Consider the following 25,741-nt stretch of genomic DNA (forward strand, 5'->3'; position numbering starts at 1 on the left):
TCTATTAATCTACTGTACTCTACCATCTAGTAATCTACTGTACTCTACCATCTATTAATCTACTGTACTCTACCATCTATTAATCTACTGTACTCTACTATCTATTAATCTATTGTACTCTACTACGTATTAATCTACTGTACTCTACTATCTATTAATCTATTGTACTCTACCACCTATTAATCTACTGTACTCTACCATCTATTAATCTACTGTACTCTACTATCTATTAATCTACTGTACTCTACCACCTATTAATCTACTGTACTCTACCATCTATTAATCTACTGTACTCTACTATCTATTAATCTATTGTACTCTACTACGTATTAATCTACTGTACTCTACTATCTATTAATCTATTGTACTCTAACACCTATTAATCTACTGTACTCTACCATCTATTAATCTACTGTACTCTACTATCTATTAATCTATTGTACTCTACTACGTATTAATCTACTGTACTCTACTATCTATTTATCTATTGTACTCTACCACCTATTAATCTACTGTACTCTACTATCTATTAATCTACTGTACTCTACTATCTATTAATCTACTGTACTCTACTACGTATTAATCTACTGTACTCTACTATCTATTAATCTATTGTACTCTACTACGTATTAAATCTACTGTACTCTACTATCTATTAATCTATTGTACTCTACCACCTATTAATCTACTGTACTCTACTATCTATTAATCTACTGTACTCTACTATCTATTAATCTACTGTACTCTACCACCTATTAATCTACTGTACTCTACTACGTATTAATCTACTGTACTCTACTATCTATTAATCTATTGTACTCTACCACCTATTAATCTACTGTACTCTACTATCTATTAATCTATTGTACTCTACCACCTATTAATCTACTGTACTCTACTACGTATTAATCTACTGTACTCTACTATCTATTAATCTATTGTACTCTACCACCTATTAATCTACTGTACTCTACTATCTATTAATCTACTGTACTCTACTATCTATTAATCTATTGTACTCTACTACGTATTAATCTACTGTACTCTACTATCTATTAATCTATTGTACTCTACTACGTATTAATCTACTGTACTCTACTATCTATTAATCTATTGTACTCTACCACCTATTAATCTACTGTACTCTACTATCTATTAATCTACTGTACTCTACCATCTATTAATCTACTGTACTCTACCACCTATTAATCTACTGTACTCTACTACGTATTAATCTACTGTACTCTACTATCTATTAATCTATTGTACTCTACCACCTATTAATCTACTGTACTCTACTATCTATTAATCTATTGTACTCTACCACCTATTAATCTACTGTACTCTACTATCTATTAATCTACTGTACTCTACTATCTATTAATCTATTGTACTCTACCACCTATTAATCTACTGTACTCTACTATCTATTAATCTATTGTACTCTACCACCTATTAATCTACTGTACTCTACTATCTATTAATCTATTGTACTCTACCACCTATTAATCTACTGTACTCTACTACGTATTAATCTACTGTACTCTACTATCTATTAATCTATTGTACTCTACCACCTATTAATCTACTGTACTCTACTATCTATTAATCTATTGTACTCTACCATATATTAATCTACTGTACTCTACCACCTATTAATCTACTGTACTCTACTACGTATTAATATACTGTACTCTACTATCTATTAATCTATTGTACTCTACCACCTATTAATCTACTGTACTCTACCATCTATTAATCTATTGTACTCTACCACCTATTAATCTACTGTACTCTACTATCTATTAATCTATTGTACTCTACCACCTATTAATCTACTGTACTCTACTATCTATTCATCTATTGTACTCTACCATCTATTAATCTACTGTACTCTACTATCTATTAATCTATTGTACTCTACCACCTATTAATCTATTGTACTCTACCACCATTAATCTACTGTACTCTACTATCTATTCATCTATTGTACTCTACCATCTATTAATCTACTGTACTCTACTATCTATTAATCTATTGTACTCTACCACCTATTAATCTATTGTACTCCATACCACCTATTAATCTATTGTACTCTACCATCTATTAATCTACTGTACTCTGCTATCTATTAATCTATTGTACTCTACCACCTATTAATCTACTGTACTCTACCACCTATTAATCTACTGTACTCTACCATCTATTAATCTACTGTACTCTACTATCTATTAATCTATTGTACTCTACCACCTATTAATCTATTGTACTCTACCATCTATTAATCTACTGTACTCTACCATCTATTAATCTACTGTACTCTACTATCTATTAATCTATTGTACTCTACCACCTATTAATCTATTGTACTCTACCACCTATTAATCTATTGTACTCTACCATCTATTAATCTACTGTACTCTACTATCTATTAATCTATTGTACTCTACCACCTATTAATCTATTGTACTCTACCATCTATTAATCTACTGTATTCTACCACCTATTAATCTAATGTACTCTACTATCTATTAATCTATTGTACTCTACCACCTATTAATCTATTGTACTCTACCATCTATTAATCTACTGTATTCTACCACCTATTAATCTACTGTACTCTACTATCTATTAATCTATTGTACTCTACCACCTATTAATCTACTGTACTCTACTATCTATTAATCTACTGTACTCTACTATCTATTAATCTATTGTACTCTACCACCTATTAATCTACTGTACTCTACTATCTATTAATCTATTGTACTCTACCACCTATTAATCTACTGTACTCTACTATCTATTAATCTATTGTACTCTACCACCTATTAATCTACTGTACTCTACTACGTATTAATCTACTGTACTCTACTATCTATTAATCTATTGTACTCTACCACCTATTAATCTACTGTACTCTACTATCTATTAATCTATTGTACTCTACCATATATTAATCTACTGTACTCTACCACCTATTAATCTACTGTACTCTACTACGGTATTAATATACTGTACTCTACTATCTATTAATCTATTGTACTCTACCACCTATTAATCTACTGTACTCTACTATCTATTAATCTATTGTACTCTACCACCTATTAATCTACTGTACTCTACTATCTATTAATCTATTGTACTCTACCACCTATTAATCTACTGTACTCTACTATCTATTCATCTATTGTACTCTACCATCTATTAATCTACTGTACTCTACTATCTATTAATCTATTGTACTCTACCACCTATTAATCTATTGTACTCTACCATCTATTAATCTACTGTACTCTACCATCTATTAATCTACTGTACTCTACTATCTATTAATCTATTGTATTACAATCACCATCACAGGTCCACTCTACCACCTATTAATCTATTGTACTCTACCACCTATTAATCTATTGTACTCTACCATCTATTAATCTACTGTACTCTACTATCTATTAATCTATTGTACTCTACCACCTATTAATCTATTGTACTCTACCATCTATTAATCTACTGTATTCTACCACCTATTAATCTAATGTACTCTACTATCTATTAATCTATTGTACTCTACCACCTATTAATCTACTGTACTCTACCATCTATTAATCTACTGTATTCTACCACCTATTAATCTACTGTACTCTACTATCTATTAATCTATTGTACTCTACTACATATTAATCTACTGTACTCTACCATCTATTAATCTACTGTACTCTACCACCTATTAATCTACTGTTTTCCTGTATTCTACCACCTATTAATAATGTGCATCCCAAATGGCACCCTATTCCCATCCCCCCACCCATAGGCCTCTGGTCAAAAGTAGTGCACTGTACAGGGAATTGGGTACTATTCTGTCTCTGTATCTACTGCCTAAATATCACCAACTTTACTGAATGTCAAAGTCTTCAACCATTAATTTAATTGGTTTATTATGCAAACTGTATACTTGTCAGAAATCATCATGCATGGCTGAATGCAAACCTGACATGTTCAGACATCCGATGAGAGAAATAATGAGATGGAATGGAAGAGAGGTGTAGAATCACTAGTCCTGGTTCAACCAGTCCATTACAATCACCTTTACAGGTCCATTACAATCACCTTTACAGGTCCATTACAATCACCATTACAGGTCCATTACAATCACCATTACAGGTCCATTACAATCACCTTTACAGGTCCATTACAATCACCATTACAGGTCCATTACAATCACCATTACAGGTCCATTACAATCACCATTACAGGTCCATTACAATCACCTTTACAGGTCCATTACAATCACCTTTACAGGTCCATTACAATCACCATCACAGGTCCATTACAATCACCATCACAGGTCCATTACAATCACCATTACAGGTCCATTACAATCACCATCACAGGTCCATTACAATCACCATCACAGGTCCATTACAATCACCATCACAGGTCCATTACAATCACCATCACAGGTCCATTACAATCACCATCACAGGTCCATTACAATCACCATCACAGGTCCATTACAATCACCATCACAGGTCCATTACAATCACCATTACAGGTCCATTACAATCACCATCACAGGTCCATTACAATCACCATTACAGGTCCATTACAATCACCATTACAGGTCCATTACAATCACCATTACAGGTCCATTACAATCACCATCACAGGTCCATTACAATCACCTTTACAGGTCCATTACAATCACCATTACAGGTCCATTACAATCACCATTACAGGTCCATTACAATCAGCTTTACAGGCTATTTTGTTGAAGAATACTATTTTTCTGTGCTTATGTATTAGTTTTCCAGTATTCATCCACTCCCTCTACTAATCCCTAATGCTCTCTGAGGTACCTGAATAGTGATTTCCATCTGGTATTTATGCATCAGTGTGTGTTTGTGTTTGTCCAGTTATGACCCAAACAGCTACTAACGGTTGAATGTGACTTCCTTTTCCCAGTTCCAACATCCCCCACTACACTTCTCTTGCACATCATCCCAACCTCGATTCCTAAAAGGGCCTTCATGTGTCCCTCGGTTTCCACTCCAGCCAATATCCCCCGGCCTAATTGGTTCAATTTGTTACTTCCCCTTCGTCTGCATTTGTGCCAGTGTTAAACCCTCTATGCAGATTATAGTGGTGATGTAACTCTCTTTCTAATTTACACACCCTTCAACACATTATTGTCTTATTGAACCAATGGTATTGATGAAGATAATGCACTCTTGATTAGGACTTAAGGGGAAAAAACCCATGACTACATGAGACTGGGTGGCCAGAGGACAGGCATTCACAGCAGAGGACTTTGTTGTTCCTGTGTGGGAGGAAAGAGAGGAGGGGGGCAGTGAAGGGGGATGGAGTGAGAGAAAGAGACATGACCAGTTAAGTGTTTTCCCTATGTGCCTGAAGGCTGGGAAAGATTGATAACACTCTGGTGATTAAGTGACATTGCCGTCGCGGTGTGTGTGTGTGTGTGTGTCCTGTGTGTGAACGTGTCTTCTGCACCAGTCCCTATCTCTCTTCCTTATGAAACCCTCACACAGAGCACACAGGGGTGACATTAGAAAACCCAGAGCTGTCTACTCTAAGGCCTTTAAAGCCAGTGTTTTTAGTCCACACTAAGACCTTCTCCTCACATAAAACACATCCAAAGTGTTACGGAAGACAGATAGATAAATCATGGTCTAAACAGCATTCATATCCTCTACAGAACAATTGTTCATTAAAATATGCATTCGTTTGATTGTAAATACAATTCCTGACTGGGGTTTACTGATAAAAAATGAATGAATGATTATTGTAATCTATGGAGAGGGTCTTTCATTCAGAGGACTGGATGTGACAGTGCTATTGTGATGGGGAAATCATTTGGATGCGGTGAGAGAAAAAGAAAAGACAGGGAATCTCCTTAGTGATTATGCCCCTCCCTCCCCTCCCTCCCTCCCTCCCTCCCTCCCTCCCTCCCTCCATCCCTCCCTCCCTCCCCCCCCTCCCTCCCTCCCTCCCTCCCTCCCTCCCTCCCTCCCTCCCTCCCTCCCTCCCTCCCTCCAGGCCCACAGTGACGAGGCAGTCCGTGTATGTCTGCGGGAGCGGGGCCAGGAGGTGCTGGTGCTCCAGAGAGTGTCGTCACAGCGGCCAGCCCCCTCCGCATCGGCCAGGGGAGGGGGGGGGCCCGAGGAGGGGGACAGGAGGTAAGCCTCTGTCTCTCCACTTTCACCCCTCCCTCTCACTCTCTCTTTCCTCCCTCCTTCTAGTCTTTCTGCCTCTCAGTCTCCACACACACACACACACACACACTTCTAAACACAGGCGGCGTGTGCATGCATTGCAGCTCACAGCACACAGATGGATGGAGCTAGCGTGTGTGTGTGAGAGAGAGTGAGTAAGCCGGGAGTGAGCCGTAGCTGGCTGACTGGCTGTGCAGACACAGGGGAGAGTGTCACCGTCTCAGGCTGGGTGTGGAGAACTCTCTCTGGGGTAGGGAGACCACAGGACCAGGGTTCTCCCAGGGCTCTATAGCAGCTGCAGCAGGTGGACAGCTAGCCGGATGGGCCAATGGGTGGCTGAGGGAAGGCATGCAGCAGTAACCACGGCAACAGTGGTACCGGCTGTAAGGGGCACAGGGACATGCTGAGGATGGGCACTCGGCCGCGGCAACCCCCGGACTTGCGGCAGCGGGAGGAGGGCAGGCTGCTGGCAGCGGTGGCTCTGGTGGAGCAGGAGGAGGATGAGGAGGAAGACTCAGAGGAAGGCAGCAGTGGAAGCGGGGGTAGTGACATCGCCAGCCGGGCAGAGGAAGGGGCCAAGGCCACCAAAGTCCCCACCTTCGATGTCCCCTACTTCCGCTACATAGACGAGGAAGAGTCAGAGGGGATGGAGAGGAGGTGTGGAGCAGCAGTCGCTCTCTGTCCTCCATCGAGGATGACTCGTCCAGTGACAGTGTTATCTCTGACAGGTACGTGGTGGTATCAGGGACCCCAGAGAAGATCCTAGAACACCTGCTGTCTGTCATGAGGCTGGACAACCACCGTGATGACCAGGGAGCACACAGCAGATCAAGGAGTCAGGTCAGTCACTTACCCCCCAAATCAATATGTTTGGCCTCTGGCTACTACTTTTAATCTATGTTAAACTATGTTAATCTATGCTAAATTATGTGAATATTTTTAAAGCGGCATGAGAGAGACAGAGAGACTGTTCATTTTTTATTGTATATTTCACTTTTGTTTATTATCTATTTCACTTGCTTCGGCAATGTAACCATATGTTTCCCATGCCAATAAAGCCCCAGAGAGAGAGAGAGAGAGAGAGAGAGAGAGAGAGAGAGAGAGAGAGAGAGAGAGAGAGAGAGAGAGAGAGAGAGAGAGAGAGAGAGAGAGAGAGAGAGAGAGAGAGAGAGAGAGAGAGAGAGAGAGAGAGAGAGAGAGAGAGAGAGAAAGAGAGAGAGAGAGAGAGAGAGAGAGAGAGAGAGAGAGAGAGAGAGAGAGAGAGAGAGAGAGAGAGAGAGAGAGAGAGAGAGAGAGAGAGAGAGAGAGAGAGAGAGAGAGAGAGAGAGAGAGAGAGAGAGAGAGAGAGAGAGAGAGAGAGAGAGATGTCTCTTACTAAAGAGGGATAGATGACTATGTTTGGTGATGAGGAAACAGGGTGATAGAGGAAGAGAGAGAGAATAGATTGAGAGAGATAAAGTGAGGGATGCAGGCTGCTCCTGGGAGACTGATATATAGAGTGGTGGTAAATGGGAGAAGAGAGGTGGGTGACTGATATATAGAGTGGTGGTAAATGGGAGAAGAGAGGTGGGAGGCTGATATATAGAGTGGTGGTAAATGGGAGAAGAGAGGTGGGTGACTGATATATAGAGTGGTGGTAAATGGGAGAAGAGAGGTGGGAGGCTGATATATAGAGTGGTGGTAAATGGGAGAAGAGAGGTGGGAGGCTGATATATAGAGTGGTGGTAAATGGGAGAAGAGAGGTGGGAGGCTGATATATAGAGTGGTGGTAAATGGGAGAAGAGAGGTGGGAGGCTGATATATAGAGCAGTGGGAGATGAAAGAAAGGAGATGGGAGAAGGGAGACTGATATATAGAGCAGTGGGAGAAGGGAGGCTGATATGTAGAGCAGTGGGAGATGGGAGGCTGATATGTGGAGCAGTGGGAGAAGGGAGGCTGATATGTGGAGCAGTGGGAGATGGGAGGCTGATATGTAGAGCAGTGGGAGATGGGAGGCTGATATGTGGAGCAGTGGGAGATGGGAGAAGGGAGGCTGATATATGGAGCAGTGGGAGAAGGGAGGCTGATATGTAGAGCAGTGGGAGATGGGAGAATGGAGATGGGAGGCTGATATATAGAGCAGTGGGAGATGGGAGAATGGAGGCTGATATATAGAGCAGTGGGAGATGGGAGATGGGAGGCTGATATGTAGAGCAGTGGGAGATGGGAGAAGGGGGAGGCTGATATATGGAGCAGTGGGAGAAGGGAGGCTGATATATAGAGCAGTGGGAGATTGGAGAATGGAGATGGGAGGCTGATATGTAGAGCAGTGGGAGATGAAAGAAAGGAGATGGGAGTTGGGAGACTGATATATAGAGCAGTGGGAGAAGGGAGGCTGATATATAGAGCAGTGGGAGAAGGGGGACTGATATATAGAGCAGTGGGAAATGGGAGATGGGAGGCTGGTATGTAGAGCAGTGGGAGAAGGGAGACTGATATATAGAGCAGTGGGAAATGGGAGATGGCAGGCTGATATGTAGAGCAGTGGGAAATGGGAGAAGGGAGACTGATATATAGAGCAGTGGGAAATGGGAGAAGGGAGACTGATATATAGAGTAGTGGGAGAAGGAGGCTGATATGTAGTGCAGTGGGCGATGGGAGGCTGATATGTAGAGCAGTGGGCGATGGGAGGCTGATATGTAGAGCAGTGGGAGATGGGAGAAGGGAGGCTGATATATGGAGCAGTGGGAGAAGGGAGGCTGATATATAGAGCAGTGGGAGATGGGAGAATGGAGATGGGAGGCTGATATATAGAGCAGTGGGAGATGGGAGAATGGAGAAGGGAGGCTGATATATAGAGCAGTGGGAGATGAAAGAAAGGAGATGGGAGACTGATATATAGAGCAGTGGGAGAAGGGACGCTAATATATAGAGCAGTGGGAGATGAAAGAAAGAAGATGGGAGATGGGAGACTGATATATAGAGCAGTGGGAGATGGGAGAAGGGAGGCTGATATGTAGAGCAGTGGGAGAAGGGGGACTGATATATAGAGCAGTGGGAGATGGGAGGCTGATATATAGAGTGGTGGTAAATGGGAGAAGAGAGGTGGGAGGCTGATATATAGAGTGGTGGTAAATGGGAGAAGAGAGGCTGATATATAGAGCAGTGGTAAATGGGAGAAGAGAGGTGGGAGGCTGATATATAGAGTGGTGGTAAATGGGAGAAGAGAGGTGGGAGGCTGATATATAGAGTGGTGGTAAATGGGAGAAGAGAGGTGGGAGGCTGATATATAGAGTGGTGGTAAATGGGAGAAGAGAGGTGGGAGGCTGATATATAGAGTGGTGGTAAATGGGAGAAGAGAGGTGGGAGGCTGATATATAGAGTGGTGGTAAATGGGAGAAGAGAGGTGGGAGGCTGATATATAGAGTGGTGGTAAATGGGAGAAGAGAGGTGGGAGGCTGATATATAGAGTGGTGGTAAATGGGAGAAGAGAGGTGGGAGGCTGATATATAGAGTGGTGGTAAATGGGAGAAGAGAGGTGGGAGACTGATATATAGAGTGGTGGTAAATGAGAGAAGAGAGACTGATATATAGAGTGGTGGTAAATGGGAGAAGAGAGGTGGGAGGCTGATATATAGAGTGGTGGTAAATGGGAGAAGAGAGGTGGGAGGCTGATATATAGAGTGGTGGTAAATGGGAGAAGAGAGGTGGGAGACTGATATATAGAGTGGTGGTAAATGAGAGAAGAGAGACTGATATATAGAGTGGTGGTAAATGGGAGAAGAGAGGTGGGAGGCTGATATATAGAGTGGTGGTAAATGGGAGAAGAGGGTGGGAGGCTGATATATAGAGTGGTGGTAAATGGGAGAAGAGAGACTGATATATAGAGTGGTGGTAAATGGGAGAAGAGAGGTGGGAGGCTGATATATAGAGTGGTGGTAAATGGGAGAAGAGAGGTGGGAGGCTGATATATAGAGTGGTGGGAGATGGGAGAAGAGAGGTGGGAGGCTGATATATAGAGTGGTGGTAAATGGGAGAAGAGAGGTGGGAGGCTGATATATAGAGCAGTGGGAGATGAAAGAAAGGAGATGGGAGAAGGGAGACTGATATATAGAGCAGTGGGAGAAGGGAGGCTGATATGTAGAGCAGTGGGAGATGGGAGGCTGATATGTGGAGCAGTGGGAGATGGGAGAAGGGAGGCTGATATATGGAGCAGTGGGAGAAGGGAGGCTGATATGTAGAGCAGTGGGAGATGGGAGGCTGATATGTAGAGCAGTGGGAGATGGGAGAAGGGAGGCTGATATATGGAGCAGTGGGAGAAGGGAGGCTGATATATAGAGCAGTGGGAGATGGGAGAATGGAGATGGGAGGCTGATATGTAGAGCAGTGGGAGATGAAAGAAAGGAGATGGGAGTTGGGAGACTGATATATAGAGCAGTGGGAGAAGGGAGGCTGATATATAGAGCAGTGGGAGAAGGGGGACTGATATATAGAGCAGTGGGAAATGGGAGATGGGAGACTGATATATAGAGCAGTGGGAAATGGGAGAAGGGAGGCTGATATATAGAGCAGTGGGAGAAGGGGGACTGATATATAGAGCAGTGGGAAATGGGAGATGGGAGACTGATATATAGAGCAGTGGGAAATGGGAGATGGCAGGCTGATATATAGAGCAGTGGGAAATGGGAGAAGGGAGACTGATATATAGAGTAGTGGGAGAAGGGAGGCTGATATGTAGAGCAGTGGGCGATGGGAGGCTGATATGTAGAGCAGTGGGAGATGGGAGAAGGGAGGCTGATATATGGAGCAGTGGGAGAAGGGAGGGAGGCTGATATATAGAGCAGTGGGAGATGGGAGAATGGAGATGGGAGGCTGATATATAGAGCAGTGGGAGATGAAAGAAAGGAGATGGGAGACTGATATATAGAGCAGTGGGAGAAGGGAGAATATATAGAGCAGTGGGAGATGAAAGAAAGAAGATGGGAGATGGGAGACTGATATATAGAGCAGTGGGAGATGGGAGAAGGGAGGCTGATATGTAGAGCAGTGGGAGAAGGGGGACTGATATATAGAGCAGTGGGAGATGGGAGGCTGATATATAGAGTGGTGGTAAATGGGAGAAGAGAGGTGGGAGGCTGATATATAGAGTGGTGGTAAATGGGAGAAGAGAGGCTGATATATAGAGCAGTGGTAAATGGGAGAAGGAGGTGGGAGGCTGATATATAGAGTGGTGGTAAATGGGAGAAGAGAGGTGGGAGGCTGATATATAGAGTGGTGGTAAATGGGAGAAGAGAGGGGGAGGCTGATATATAGAGTGGTGGTAAATGGGAGAAGAGAGGTGGGAGGCTGATATATAGAGTGGTGGTAAATGGGAGAAGAGAGGTGGGAGGCTGATATATAGAGTGGTGGTAAATGGGAGAAGAGAGGTGGGAGGCTGATATATAGAGTGGTGGTAAATGGGAGAAGAGAGGTGGGAGGCTGATATATAGAGTGGTGGTAAATGGGAGAAGAAGGTGGGAGGCTGATATATAGAGTGGTGGTAAATGAGAGAAGAGAGGTGGGAGGCTGATATATAGAGTGGTGGTAAATGGGAGAAGAGAGGTGGGAGACTGATATATAGAGTGGTGGTAAATGAGAGAAGAGAGACTGATATATAGAGTGGTGGTAAATGGGAGAAGAGGGTGGGAGGCTGATATATAGAGTGGTGGTAAATGGGAGAAGAGAGGTGGGAGGCTGATATATAGAGTGGTGGTAAATGGGAGAAGAGAGGTGGGAGGCTGATATATAGAGTGGTGGTAAATGGGAGAAGAGAGGTGGGAGGCTGATATATAGAGTGGTGGGAAATGGGAGAAGGGAGGCTGATATATAGAGTGGTGGTAAATGGGAGAAGAGAGGTGGGAGGCTGATATATAGAGCGGTGGTAAATGGGAGAAGAGAGGTGGGAGGCTGATATATAGAGTGGTGGTAAATGGGAGAAGAGAGGTGGGAGGCTGATATATAGAGTGGTGGTAAATGGGAGAAGAGAGGTGGGAGGCTGATATATAGAGTGGTGGTAAATGGGAGAAGAGGGTGGGAGGCTGATATATAGAGTGGTGGTAAATGGGAGAAGAGAGACTGATATATAGAGTGGTGGTAAATGGGAGAAGAGAGGTGGGAGGCTGATATATAGAGTGGTGGTAAATGGGAGAAGAGGGTGGGAGGCTGATATATAGAGTGGTGGGAGATGGGAGAAGAGAGGTGGGAGGCTGATATATAGAGTGGTGGTAAATGGGAGAGAGAGGTGGGAGGCTGATATATAGAGCAGTGGGAGATGAAAGAAAGGAGATGGGAGAAGGGAGACTGATATATAGAGCAGTGGGAGAAGGGAGGCTGATATGTAGAGCAGTGGGAGATGGGAGGCTGATATGTGGAGCAGTGGGAGATGGGAGAAGGGAGGCTGATATATGGAGCAGTGGGAGAAGGGAGGCTGATATGTAGAGCAGTGGGAGATGGGAGGCTGATATGTAGAGCAGTGGGAGATGGGAGAAGGGAGGCTGATATATGGAGCAGTGGGAGAAGGGAGGCTGATATATAGAGCAGTGGGAGATGGGAGAATGGAGATGGGAGGCTGATATGTAGAGCAGTGGGAGATGAAAGAAAGGAGATGGGAGTTGGGAGACTGATATATAGAGCAGTGGGAGAAGGGAGGCTGATATATAGAGCAGTGGGAGAAGGGGGACTGATATATAGAGCAGTGGGAAATGGGAGATGGGAGACTGATATATAGAGCAGTGGGAGTGGAGATGGGAGAAGGGAGGCTGAATGGGAGATGGCAGGCTGATATGTAGAGCAGTGGGAAATGGGAGAAGGGAGACTGATATATAGAGCAGTGGGAAATGGGAGATGGCAGGCTGATATGTAGAGCAGTGGGAAATGGGAGAAGGGAGACTGATATATAGAGCAGTGGGAAATGGGAGAAGGGAGACTGATATATAGAGTAGTGGGAGAAGGGAGGCTGATATGTAGAGCAGTGGGCGATGGGAGGCTGATATGTAGAGCAGTGGGAGATGGGAGAAGGGAGGCTGATATATGGAGCAGTGGGAGAAGGGAGGCTGATATATAGAGCAGTGGGAGATGGGAGAATGGAGATGGGAGGCTGATATATAGAGCAGTGGGAGATGGGAGAATGGAGAAGGGAGGCTGATATATAGAGCAGTGGGAGATGAAAGAAAGGAGATGGGAGACTGATATATAGAGCAGTGGGAGAAGGGAGGCTAATATATAGAGCAGTGGGAGATGAAAGAAAGAAGATGGGAGATGGGAGACTGATATATAGAGCAGTGGGAGATGGGAGAAGGGAGGCTGATATGTAGAGCAGTGGGAGAAGGGGGACTAATATATAGAGCAGTGGGAGATGGGAGGCTGATATGTAGAGCAGTGGGAGAAGGGAGATGGCAGGCTGATATGTAGAGCAGTGGGAAATGGGAGAAGGGAGACTGATATATAGAGCAGTGGGAAATGGGAGATGGGAGGCTGATATGTAGAGCAGTGGGAGAAGGGAGACTGATATATAGAGCAGTGGGAAATGGGAGATGGGAGGCTGATATATAGAGCAGTGGGAGAAGGGAGACTGATATATAGAGCAGTGGGAGAAGGGAGGCTGATATGTAGAGCAGTGGGAGATGGGAGGCTGATATGTAGAGCAGTGGGAGATGGGAGAAGGGAGGCAGATATATGGAGCAGTGGGAGAAGGGAGGCTGATATATAGAGCAGTGGGAGATGGGAGAATGGAGATGGGAGGCTGATATATAGAGCAGTGGGAGATGGGAGAATGGAGAAGGGAGGCTGAAATATAGAGCAGTGGGAGATTGGAGAAGGAAGAAGGAGGCTGATATACACTGTATAGAGCAGTGGCAGATGGGAGGCTGATATATGGAGCAGTGGGAGATGGGAGAATGGAGAAGGAAGAAGGGAGGTTGATATACACTGGGAGCAGTGGCAGATGGGAGGCTGATATATGGAGCAGTGGGAGAAGGGAGGCAGATATATAGAGCAGTGGGAGATGAAAGAAAGGAGATGGGAGATGGGAGACTGATATATAGAGCAGTGGGAGATGGGAGAAGGGAGGCTGATATGTAGAGCAGTGGGAGAAGGGGGACTGATATATAGAGCAGTGGGAAATGGGAGAAGGGAGGCTGATATATAGAGCAGTGGGAGAAGGGAGGCAGATATATAGAGCAGTGGGAGATGAAAGAAGGGAGATGGGAGGCTGATATGTAGAGCAGTGGGAGATGGGAGAATGGAGAAGGAAGAAGGGAGGCTGATATACACTGTATAGAGCAGTGGCAGATGGGAGAAGGGAGTCTGATATATAGAGCAGTGGGAGATGGGAGAAGGGAGGCTGATATATGGAGCAGTGGGAGATGGGAGAAGGGAGGCTGATATATAGAGCAGTGGGAGATGGGAGAAGGGAGGCTGATATATAGAGCAGTGGGAGATGGGAGAAGGGAGGCTGATATATAGAGCAGTGGGAGATGGGAGAATGGAGGCTGATATATAGAGCAGTGGGAGATGGGAGAAGGGAGTCTGATATATAGAGCAGTGGGAGATGGGAGAAGGGAGGCTGATATATAGAGCAGTGGGAGATGGGAGAATGGAGGCTGATATATAGAGCAGTGGGAGATGGGAGGCTGATATATGGAGCAGTGGGAGATGGGAGAAGGGAGGCTGATATATAGAGCAGTGGGAGATGGGAGAAGGGAGGCTGATATATAGAGTAGTGGGAGAAGGGAGGCTGATATGTAGAGCAGTGGGAGATGGGAGAAGGGAGGCTGATATATAGAGCAGTGGGAAATGGGAGATGGCAGGCTGATATGTAGAGCAGTGGGAAATGGGAGAAGGGAGACTGATATATAGAGCAGTGGGAAATGGGAGAAGGGAGACTGATATATAGAGTAGTGGGAGAAGGGAGGCTGATATGTAGAGCAGTGGGCGATGGGAGGCTGATATGTAGAGCAGTGGGAGATGGGAGAAGGGAGGCTGATATATGGAGCAGTGGGAGAAGGGAGGCTGATATATAGAGCAGTGGGAGATGGGAGAATGGAGATGGGAGGCTGATATATAGAGCAGTGGGAGATGGGAGAATGGAGAAGGGAGGCTGATATATAGAGCAGTGGGAGATGAAAGAAAGGAGATGGGAGACTGATATATAGAGCAGTGGGAGAAGGGAGGCTAATATATAGAGCAGTGGGAGATGAAAGAAAGAAGATGGGAGATGGGAGACTGATATATAGAGCAGTGGGAGATGGGAGAAGGGAGGCTGATATGTAGAGCAGTGGGAGAAGGGGGACTGATATATAGAGCAGTGGGAGATGGGAGGCTGATATGTAGAGCAGTGGGAGAAGGGAGACTGATATATAGAGCAGTGGGAAATGGGAGATGGCAGGCTGATATGTAGAGCAGTGGGAAATGGGAGAAGGGAGACTGATATATAGAGCAGTGGGAAATGGGAGATGGGAGGCTGATATGTAGAGCAGTGGGAGAAGGGAGACTGATATATAGAGCAGTGGGAAATGGGAGATGGGAGGCTGATATATAGAGCAGTGGGAGAAGGGAGACTGATATATAGAGCAGTGGGAGAAGGGAGGCTGATATGTAGAGCAGTGGGAGATGGGAGAAGGGAGGCTGATATATGGAGCAGTGGGAGAAGGGAGGCTGATATATAGAGCAGTGGGAGATGGGAGAATGGAGATGGGAGGCTGATATATAGAGCAGTGGGAGATGGGAGAATGGAGAAGGGAGGCTGAAATATAGAGCAGTGGGAGATTGGAGAAGGGAGAAGGAAGAAGGAGGCTGATATACACTGTATAGAGCAGTGGCAGATGGGAGGCTGATATATGGAGCAGTGGGAGATGGGAGAATGGAGAAGGAAGAAGGGAGGTTGATATACACTGTATAGAGCAGTGGCAGATGGGAGGCTGATATATGGAGCAGTGGGAGAAGGGAGGCAGATATATAGAGCAGTGGGAGATGAAAGAAAGGAGATGGGAGATGGGAGACTGATATATAGAGCAGTGGGAGATGGGAGAAGGGAGGCTGATATGTAGAGCAGTGGGAGAAGGGGGACTGATATATAGAGCAGTGGGAAATGGGAGAAGGGAGGCTGATATATAGAGCAGTGGGAGAAGGGAGGCAGATATATAGAGCAGTGGGAGATGAAAGAAGGGAGATGGGAGGCTGATATGTAGAGCAGTGGGAGATGGGAGAATGGAGAAGGAAGAAGGGAGGCTGATATACACTGTATAGAGCAGTGGCAGATGGGAGAAGGGAGTCTGATATATAGAGCAGTGGGAGATGGGAGAAGGGAGGCTGATATATGGAGCAGTGGGAGATGGGAGAAGGGAGGCTGATATATAGAGCAGTGGGAGATGGGAGAAGGGAGGCTGATATATAGAGCAGTGGGAGATGGGAGAAGGGAGGCTGATATATAGAGCAGTGGGAGATGGGAGGCTGATATGTAGAGCAGTGGGAGATGGGAGAAGGGAGGCTGATATATGGAGCAGTGGGAGAAGGGAGGCTGATATATAGAGCAGTGGGAGATGGGAGAATGGAGATGGGAGGCTGATATATAGAGCAGTGGGAGATGGGAGAATGGAGAAGGGAGGCTGATATATAGAGCAGTGGGAGATGAAAGAAAGGAGATGGGAGACTGATATATAGAGCAGTGGGAGAAGGGAGGCTAATATATAGAGCAGTGGGAGATGAAAGAAAGAAGATGGGAGATGGGAGACTGATATATAGAGCAGTGGGAGATGGGAGAAGGGAGGCTGATATGTAGAGCAGTGGGAGAAGGGGGACTGATATATAGAGCAGTGGGAGATGGGAGGCTGATATGTAGAGCAGTGGGAGAAGGGAGACTGATATATAGAGCAGTGGGAAATGGGAGATGGCAGGCTGATATGTAGAGCAGTGGGAAATGGGAGAAGGGAGACTGATATATAGAGCAGTGGGAAATGGGAGATGGGAGGCTGATATGTAGAGCAGTGGGAGAAGGGAGACTGATATATAGAGCAGTGGGAAATGGGAGATGGGAGGCTGATATATAGAGCAGTGGGAGAAGGGAGACTGATATATAGAGCAGTGGGAGAAGGGAGGCTGATATGTAGAGCAGTGGGAGATGGGAGAAGGGAGGCTGATATATGGAGCAGTGGGAGAAGGGAGGCTGATATATAGAGCAGTGGGAGATGGGAGAATGGAGATGGGAGGCTGATATATAGAGCAGTGGGAGATGGGAGAATGGAGAAGGGAGGCTGAAATATAGAGCAGTGGGAGATTGGAGAAGGGAGAAGGAAGAAGGGAGGCTGATATACACTGTATAGAGCAGTGGCAGATGGGAGGCTGATATATGGAGCAGTGGGAGATGGGAGAATGGAGAAGGAAGAAGGGAGGTTGATATACACTGTATAGAGCAGTGGCAGATGGGAGAAGGAGGCTGATATATGGAGCAGTGGGAGAAGGGAGGCAGATATATAGAGCAGTGGGAGATGAAAGAAAGGAGATGGGAGATGGGAGACTGATATATAGAGCAGTGGGAGATGGGAGAAGGGAGGCTGATATGTAGAGCAGTGGGAGAAGGGGGACTGATATATAGAGCAGTGGGAAATGGGAGAAGGGAGGCTGATATATAGAGCAGTGGGAGAAGGGAGGCAGATATATAGAGCAGTGGGAGATGAAAGAAGGGAGATGGGAGGCTGATATGTAGAGCAGTGGGAGATGGGAGAATGGAGAAGGAAGAAGGGAGGCTGATATACACTGTATAGAGCAGTGGCAGATGGGAGAAGGGAGTCTGATATATAGAGCAGTGGGAGATGGGAGAAGGGAGGCTGATATATGGAGCAGTGGGAGATGGGAGAAGGGAGGCTGATATATAGAGCAGTGGGAGATGGGAGAAGGGAGGCTGATATATAGAGCAGTGGGAGATGGGAGAAGGGAGGCTGATATATAGAGCAGTGGGAGATGGGAGAAGGGAGGCTGATATATAGAGCAGTGGGAGATGGGAGAAGGGAGTCTGATATATAGAGCAGTGGGAGATGGGAGAAGGGAGGCTGATATATAGAGCAGTGGGAGATGGGAGAATGGAGGCTGATATATAGAGCAGTGGGAGATGGGAGGCTGATATATGGAGCAGTGGGAGATGGGAGAAGGGAGGCTGATATATAGAGCAGTGGGAGATGGGAGAAGGGAGGCTGATATATAGAGCAGTGGGAGATGGGAGAAGGGAGGCTGATATATAGAGCAGTGGGAGATGGGAGAAGGGAGGCTGATATATAGAGCAGTGGGAGATGGGAGAATGGAGGCTGATATATGGAGCAGTGGGAGATGGGAGAAGGGTGGCTGATATATAGAGCAGTGGGAGAAGGGAGGCTGATATATGGAGCAATGGGAGATGGGAGAAGGGAGGCTGATATATAGAGCAGTGGGAGATGGGAGAAGGGAGGCTGATATATGGAGCAGTGGGAGATGGGAGAAGGGAGGCTGATATATAGAGCAGTGGGAGATGGGAGAAGGGAGGCTGATATGTAGAGCAGTGGGAGAAGGGAGAAGGGAGGCTGATATATGGAGCAGTGGGAGAAGGGAGAAGGGAGGCTGATATATAGAGCAGTGGGAGATGGGAGAAGGGAGGCTGATATATAGAGCAGTGGGAGATGGGAGAAGGGAGGCTGATATATAGAGCAGTGGGAGAAGGGAGATAAGATTAGTTCCCTATCAGGCTGCCTGCTCCATACCTTGCTTCTGCCAGACCACATCATTGCTCATTCTGATGAGTAAGTGTGTGTTTGTGGCTTCACTGAACTGATCTGAACACCTAGACCTTTTTTTAGAATCACAAGCAAATGTAGGAAGCAGTGTAGAGGACTATCAGGAAATTGTGATTTTTGGCTCAATTTGATGTTCAGATCGGGTTTCTATAAGCAGGAGATAGGGACTCAGCTCTATACGTCCCAATGAGACACTGATCGCCTGTCAAAGATCTTTCATACAGTAACTCCAGAGTCCATTCAGTCCTGGCTCCTCTAAACTAGTCATCTCTCTCTCCTCTCCCTCCCTGTTTTCTCCCCCTCCCCTCGCTCTCTCTCTGTTCATTCTGCAACCCTGCTAATGCTACTGTTGGGGCCCTGGGCGGCTCTCACTGCTCCCTCCAGAATAACAAGGGGGGGAGATCATACGGGATAATATGGAATCTCAGCTTCACTAAAAACCATGCAACTATAAAATATTGTCTCTACTAAACCTGTCACGAGGAGATGGAGATGGTGGTGTTCTGATGAGAAGTCATTAGCTTCAGGCAGGCAGCCGGCCATGAGAAGACTATAATCCTGTGTTCCAAATGGTACCCTGTTAGGGTGCCATTTAGGACGTCTTGGTCAATGTGTTGGGGGTTGATGATAAGCAGAGCTAACATAAATCTCCTCATATATAATTGATATCTCAATGAAGTGAAAAGAACAATCTTTACAAATATAATATTCAAGCTGCTTTTGCTGTTGAGTGTTAGTTCCCAGATACCAAGGCTAACCGAGACATTATAAAGATTGCAGAAGATATCTTTCTGCCAGAGAGCACTTCTTTTAAAGAACACTACAGGCATGTTTGAGGAAGATGGGATTTTTTAAATATTTTTATTTTATTAAACGAGGCAAGTCAGTTAAGAACAAATTCTTATTTTCAATGATGGCCAGTGGGTTAACTTCCTGTTCAGGGGCAGAACGACAGATTTGTACCTTGTCAGCTTAGGGATTTGAACGTGCAACCTTCCGGTTATTAGTCTAACACGCTTACCACTAGGCTACCCTGCCGCCCCGTAAGCTGATACGGTTCCAGTGGTATTCAAAGTCGGGGTCATGACCCCTGTTGGGGTCACGGGGAAACTACTTTGGGGAACAAAGAAATAAGAGTAGATATTACTGTATGGGACAATATACACGTTTTGAGATAATAATGACACATTTCATTTTATTGAGTAAATGTGTCTATTGGTTTCTTTTCATTTTGAAGATTATTTTTTGATGTAAAAACCTAAATGTAGCGATTTTAAGGTTGTGTCATTAGATTTGGGGTGGGGTCTCAAAGTTATGGGATCCCAGCTGAAACAGTTTGAATACCACTGCTATTGTCTAATGTAGTACACTATGAAGGGAATAGGGTGCCATGTGGGATACACTATAAAGGGAATAGGGTGCCATGTGGGATACACTATAAAGGGAATAGGGTGCTATGTGGGATACACTATAAAGGGAATAGGGTGCTATGTGGGATACAGTATAAAGGGAATAGGGTTCATGTGGGATACACTATAAAGGGAATAGGGTGCTATGTGGGATACACTATAAAGGGAATAGGGTGCATGTGGGATACACTATAAAGGGAATAGGGTGCATGTGGGATACACTATAAAGGGAATAGGGAGCCATGTGGGATACACTATAAAGGGAATAGGGTGCATGTGGGATACACTATAAAGGGAATAGGGTGCCATGTGGGATACACTATAAAGGGAATAGAGTGCATGTGGGATACACTATAAAGGGAATAGGGTGCCATGTGGGATACACTATAAAGGGAATAGGGTGCATGTGGGATACACTATAAAGGGAATAGGGTGCATGTGGGATACACTATAAAGGGAATAGGGTGCCATGTGGGATACAGTATAAAGGGAATAGGGTGCCATGTGGGATACACTATAAAGGGAATAGGGTGCCATGTGGGATACAGTATAAAGGGAATAGGGTTCATGTGGGATACACTATAAAGGGAATAGGGTGCATGTGGGATACACTATAAAGGGAATAGGGTGCATGTGGGATACACTATAAAGGGAATAGGGTGCCATGTGGGATACACTATAAAGGGAATAGGGTGCATGTGGGATACACTATAAAGGGAATAGGGTGCATGTGGGATACACTATAAAGGGAATAGGGTGGGATACACTATAAAGGGAATAGGGGGATACACTATAAAGGGACTAGGGTGCCATGTGGGATACACTATAAAGGGAATAGGGTGCATGTGGGATACACTATAAAGGGAATATAGTGCATGTGGGATACACTATAAAGGGAATAGGGTGCATGTGGGATACACTATAAAGGGAATAGGGTGCATGTGGGATACACTATAAAGGGAATATAGTGCATGTGGGATACACTATAAAGGGAATAGGGTGCATGTGGGATACACTATAAAGGGAATAGGGTGCATGTGGGATACACTATAAAGGGAATAGGGTGCATGTGGGATACACTATAAAGGGAATAGGGTGCATGTGGGATACACTATAAAGGGAATAGGGTGCATGTGGGATACACTATAAAGGGAATAGGGTGCCATGTGGGATACACTATAAAGGGAATAGGGTGCATGTGGGATACACTATAAAGGGAATAGGATGTGGGATACACTATAAAGGGAATAGGGTGCATGTGGGATACACTATAAAGGGAATAGGGTGCATGTGGGATACACTATAAAGATACACTATAAAGGAATAGGGTGCATGTGGGATACACTATAAAGGGAATAGGGTGCCATGTGGGATACACTATAAAGGGAATATAGTGCATGTGGGATACACTATAAAGGGAATAGAGTGCATGTGGGATACACTATAAAGGGAATAGGGTGCACTATAAAGGGAATAGGGATGTGGGATACACTATAAAGGGAATAGGGTGCTATGTGGGATACACTATAAAGGGAATAGGGTGCTATGTGGGATACACTATAAAGGGAATAGGGTGCCATGTGGGATACACTATAAAGGGAATATAGTGCATGTGGGATACACTATAAAGGGAATAGGGTGCATGTGGGATACACTATAAAGGGAATAGGGTGCATGTGGGATACACTATAAAGGGAATAGGGTGCATGTGGGATACACTATAAAGGGAATAGGGTGCCATGTGGGATACACTATAAAGGGAATAGGGTGCATGTGGGATACACTATAAAGGGAATAGGGTGCATGTGGGATACACTATAAAGGGAATAGGGTGCATGTGGGATACACTATAAAGGGAATAGGGTGCCATGTGGGATACACTATAAAGGGAATAGGGTGCATGTGGGATACATGGGATATACACTATAAAGGGAATAGGGTGCCATGTGGGATACACTATAAAGGGAATAGGGTGCTATGTGGGACACTATAAAGGGAATAGGGTGCATGTGGGATACACTATAAAGGGAATAGGGTGCATGTGGGATACACTATAAAGGGAATAGGGTGCATGTGGGATACACTATAAAGGGAATAGGGTATGGGGATACACTATAAAGGGAATAGGGTGCATGTGGGATACACTATAAAGGAATAGGGTGCATGTGGGATACTATAAAGGGAATAGGGTGCCACTATAAAGGGAATAGGGTGCATGTGGGATACACTATAAAGGGAATAGGGTGCATGTGGGATACACTATAAAGGGAATAGGGTGCATGTGGGATACACTATAAAGGGAATAGGGTGCATGTGGGATACACTATAAAGGGAATAGGGTGCATGTGGGATACACTATAAAGGGAATAGGGTGCATGTAGGGTGCATGGGATACACTATAAAGGGAATAGGGTGCATGTGGGATACACTATAAAGGGAATAGGGTGCCATGTGGGATACACTATAAAGGGAATAGGGTGCCATGTGGGATACACTATAAAGGGAATAGGGTGCATGTGGGATACACTATAAAGGGAATAGGGTGCATGTGGGATACACTATAAAGGGAATAGGGTGCATGTGGGATACACTATAAAGGGAATAGGGTGCATGTGGGATACACTATAAAGGGAATAGGGTGCATGTGGGATACACTATAAAGGGAATAGGGTGCATGTGGGATACACTATAAAGGGAATAGGGTGCATGTGGGATACACTATAAAGGGAATAGGGTGCATGTGGGATACACTATAAAGGGAATAGGGTGCCATGTGGGATACACTATAAAGGGAATAGGGTGCATGTGGGATACACTATAAAGGGAATACACTATAAAGGTGCATGTGGGATACACTATAAAGGGAATAGGGTGCATGTGGGATACACTATAAAGGGAATAGGATGTGGGATACACTATAAAGGGAATAGGGTGCATGTGGGATACACTATAAAGGGAATAGGGTGCATGTGGGATACACTATAAAGGGAATAGGGTGCATGTGGGATACACTATAAAGGGAATAGGGTGCATGTGGGATACACTATAAAGGGAATAGGGTGCATGTGGGATACACTATAAAGGGAATAGGGTGCATGTGGGATACACTATAAAGGGAATAGGGGTGCATGTGGGATACACTATAAAGGGAATAGGGTGCCATGTGGGATACACTATAAAGGGAATAGGGTGCATGTGGGATACACTATAAAGGGAATAGGGTGCCATGTGGGATACACTATAAAGGGAATAGGGTGCATGTGGGATACACTATAAAGGGAATAGGGTGCATGTGGGATACACTATAAAGGGAATAGGGTGCATGTGGGATACACTATAAAGGGAATAGGGTGCATGTGGGATACACTATAAAGGGAATAGGGTGCATGTGGGATACACTATAAAGGGAATAGGGTGCATGTGGGATACACTATAAAGGGAATAGGGAATACACTATAAAGGGAATAGGGTGCATGTGGGATACACTATAAAGGGAATAGGGAATAGTGCATGTGGGATACACTATAAAGGGAATAGGGTGCATGTGGGATACACTATAAAGGGAATAGGGTGCATGTGGATACATATAAAGGGATATAGGGTGCATGTGGGATACACTATAAAGGGAATAGGGTGCATGTGGGATACACTATAAAGGGAATAGGGTGCCATGTGGGATACACTATAAAGGGAATAGGGTGCATGTGGGATACACTATAAAGGGAATAGGGTGCATGTGGGATACACTATAAAGGGAATAGGGTGCATGTGGGATACACTATAAAGGGAATAGGGTGCATGTGGGATACACTATAAAGGGAATAGGGTGCATGTGGGATACACTATAAAGGGAATAGGGTGCATGTGGGATACACTATAAAGGGAATAGGGTGCATGTGGGATACACTATAAAGGGAATAGGGTGCATGTGGGATACACTATAAAGGGGGAATAGGGTGCATGTGGGATACACTATAAAGGGAATAGGGTGCATGTGGGATACACTATAAAGGGAATAGGGTGCATGTAAAGGGATACACTATAAAGGGAATAGGGTGCATGTGGGATACACTATAAAGGGAATAGGGTGCATGTGGGATACACTATAAAGGGAATAGGGTGCATGTGGGATACACTATAAAGGGAATAGGGTGCATGTAAAGGGATACACTATAAAGGGAATAGGGTGCATGTGGGATACACTATAAAGGGAATAGAGTGCATGTGGGATACACTATAAAGGGAATAGGGTGCATGTGGGATACACTATAAAGGGAATAGGGTGCATGTGGGATACACTATAAAGGGAATAGGTGCATGTGGGATACACTATAAAGGGAATAGGGTGCATGTGGGATACACTATAAAGGGAATAGGGTGCATGTGGGATACACTATAAAGGGAATAGGGTGCCATGTGGGATACATATAAAGGGAATGCATGGGGATACACTATAAAGGGAATAGGGTGCATGTGGGATACACTATAAAGGGAATAGGGTGCCATGTGGGATACACTATAAAGGGAATAGGGTGCCATGTGGGATACACTATAAAGGGAATAGGGTGCATGTGGGATACACTATAAAGGGAATAGGGTGCATGTAGGGATACACTATAAAGGGAATAGGGTGCATGTGGGATACACTATAAAGGGAATAGGGTGCATGTGGGATACACTATAAAGGGAATAGATGTGGGCATGTGGGATACACTATAAAGGGAATAGGGTGCATGTGGGATACACTATAAAGGGAATAGGGTGCATGTGGGATACACTATAAAGGGAATAGGGTGCATGTAGGATACACTATAAAGGGAATAGGGTGCATGTGGGATACACTATAAAGGGAATAGGGTGCATGTGGGATACACTATAAAGGGAATAGGTGCATGTGGGATACACTATAAAGGGAATAGGGTGCATGTGGGATACACTATAAAGGGTGGAATAGGGAATAGCCATGTGGGATACACTATAAAGGGAATAGGGTGCATGTGGGATACACTATAAAGGGAATAGGGTGCATGTGGGATACACTATAAAGGGAATAGGGTGCATGTGGGATACACTATAAAGGGAATAGGGTGCATGTGGGATACACTATAAAGGGAATAGGGTGCACTATAAAGGGAATAGGGATATACACTATAAAGGGAATAGAGTGCATGTGGGATACACTATAAAGGGAATAGGGTGCATGTGGGATACACTATAAAGGGAATAGGGTGCATGTGGGATACACTATAAAGGGAATAGAGTGCATGTGGGATACACTATAAAGGGAATAGGGTGCATGTGGGATACACTATGAAGGGAATAG

General features: G+C 44.7%; 1 protein-coding gene across 1 annotated transcript in view; it reads left to right on the plus strand.

Moving 5' to 3' along the window:
• The window catches only part of LOC135520921 (rap guanine nucleotide exchange factor 5-like), an 82,336-nt gene that overhangs the window by 16,255 nt on the left and 40,340 nt on the right, over nt 1-25,741 (plus strand). Inside the window, 3 exon segments of the mRNA XM_064946770.1 lie at nt 6,058-6,197; nt 6,962-7,040; nt 7,043-7,073. Of these exon segments, the coding sequence (XP_064802842.1) occupies nt 6,058-6,197; nt 6,962-7,040; nt 7,043-7,073 (250 nt within the window).

Source organism: Oncorhynchus masou, chromosome 29, assembly GCF_036934945.1.
Source record: "Oncorhynchus masou masou isolate Uvic2021 chromosome 29, UVic_Omas_1.1, whole genome shotgun sequence".
In the NCBI taxonomy this organism is placed as follows: Eukaryota; Metazoa; Chordata; class Actinopteri; order Salmoniformes; family Salmonidae; genus Oncorhynchus; species Oncorhynchus masou.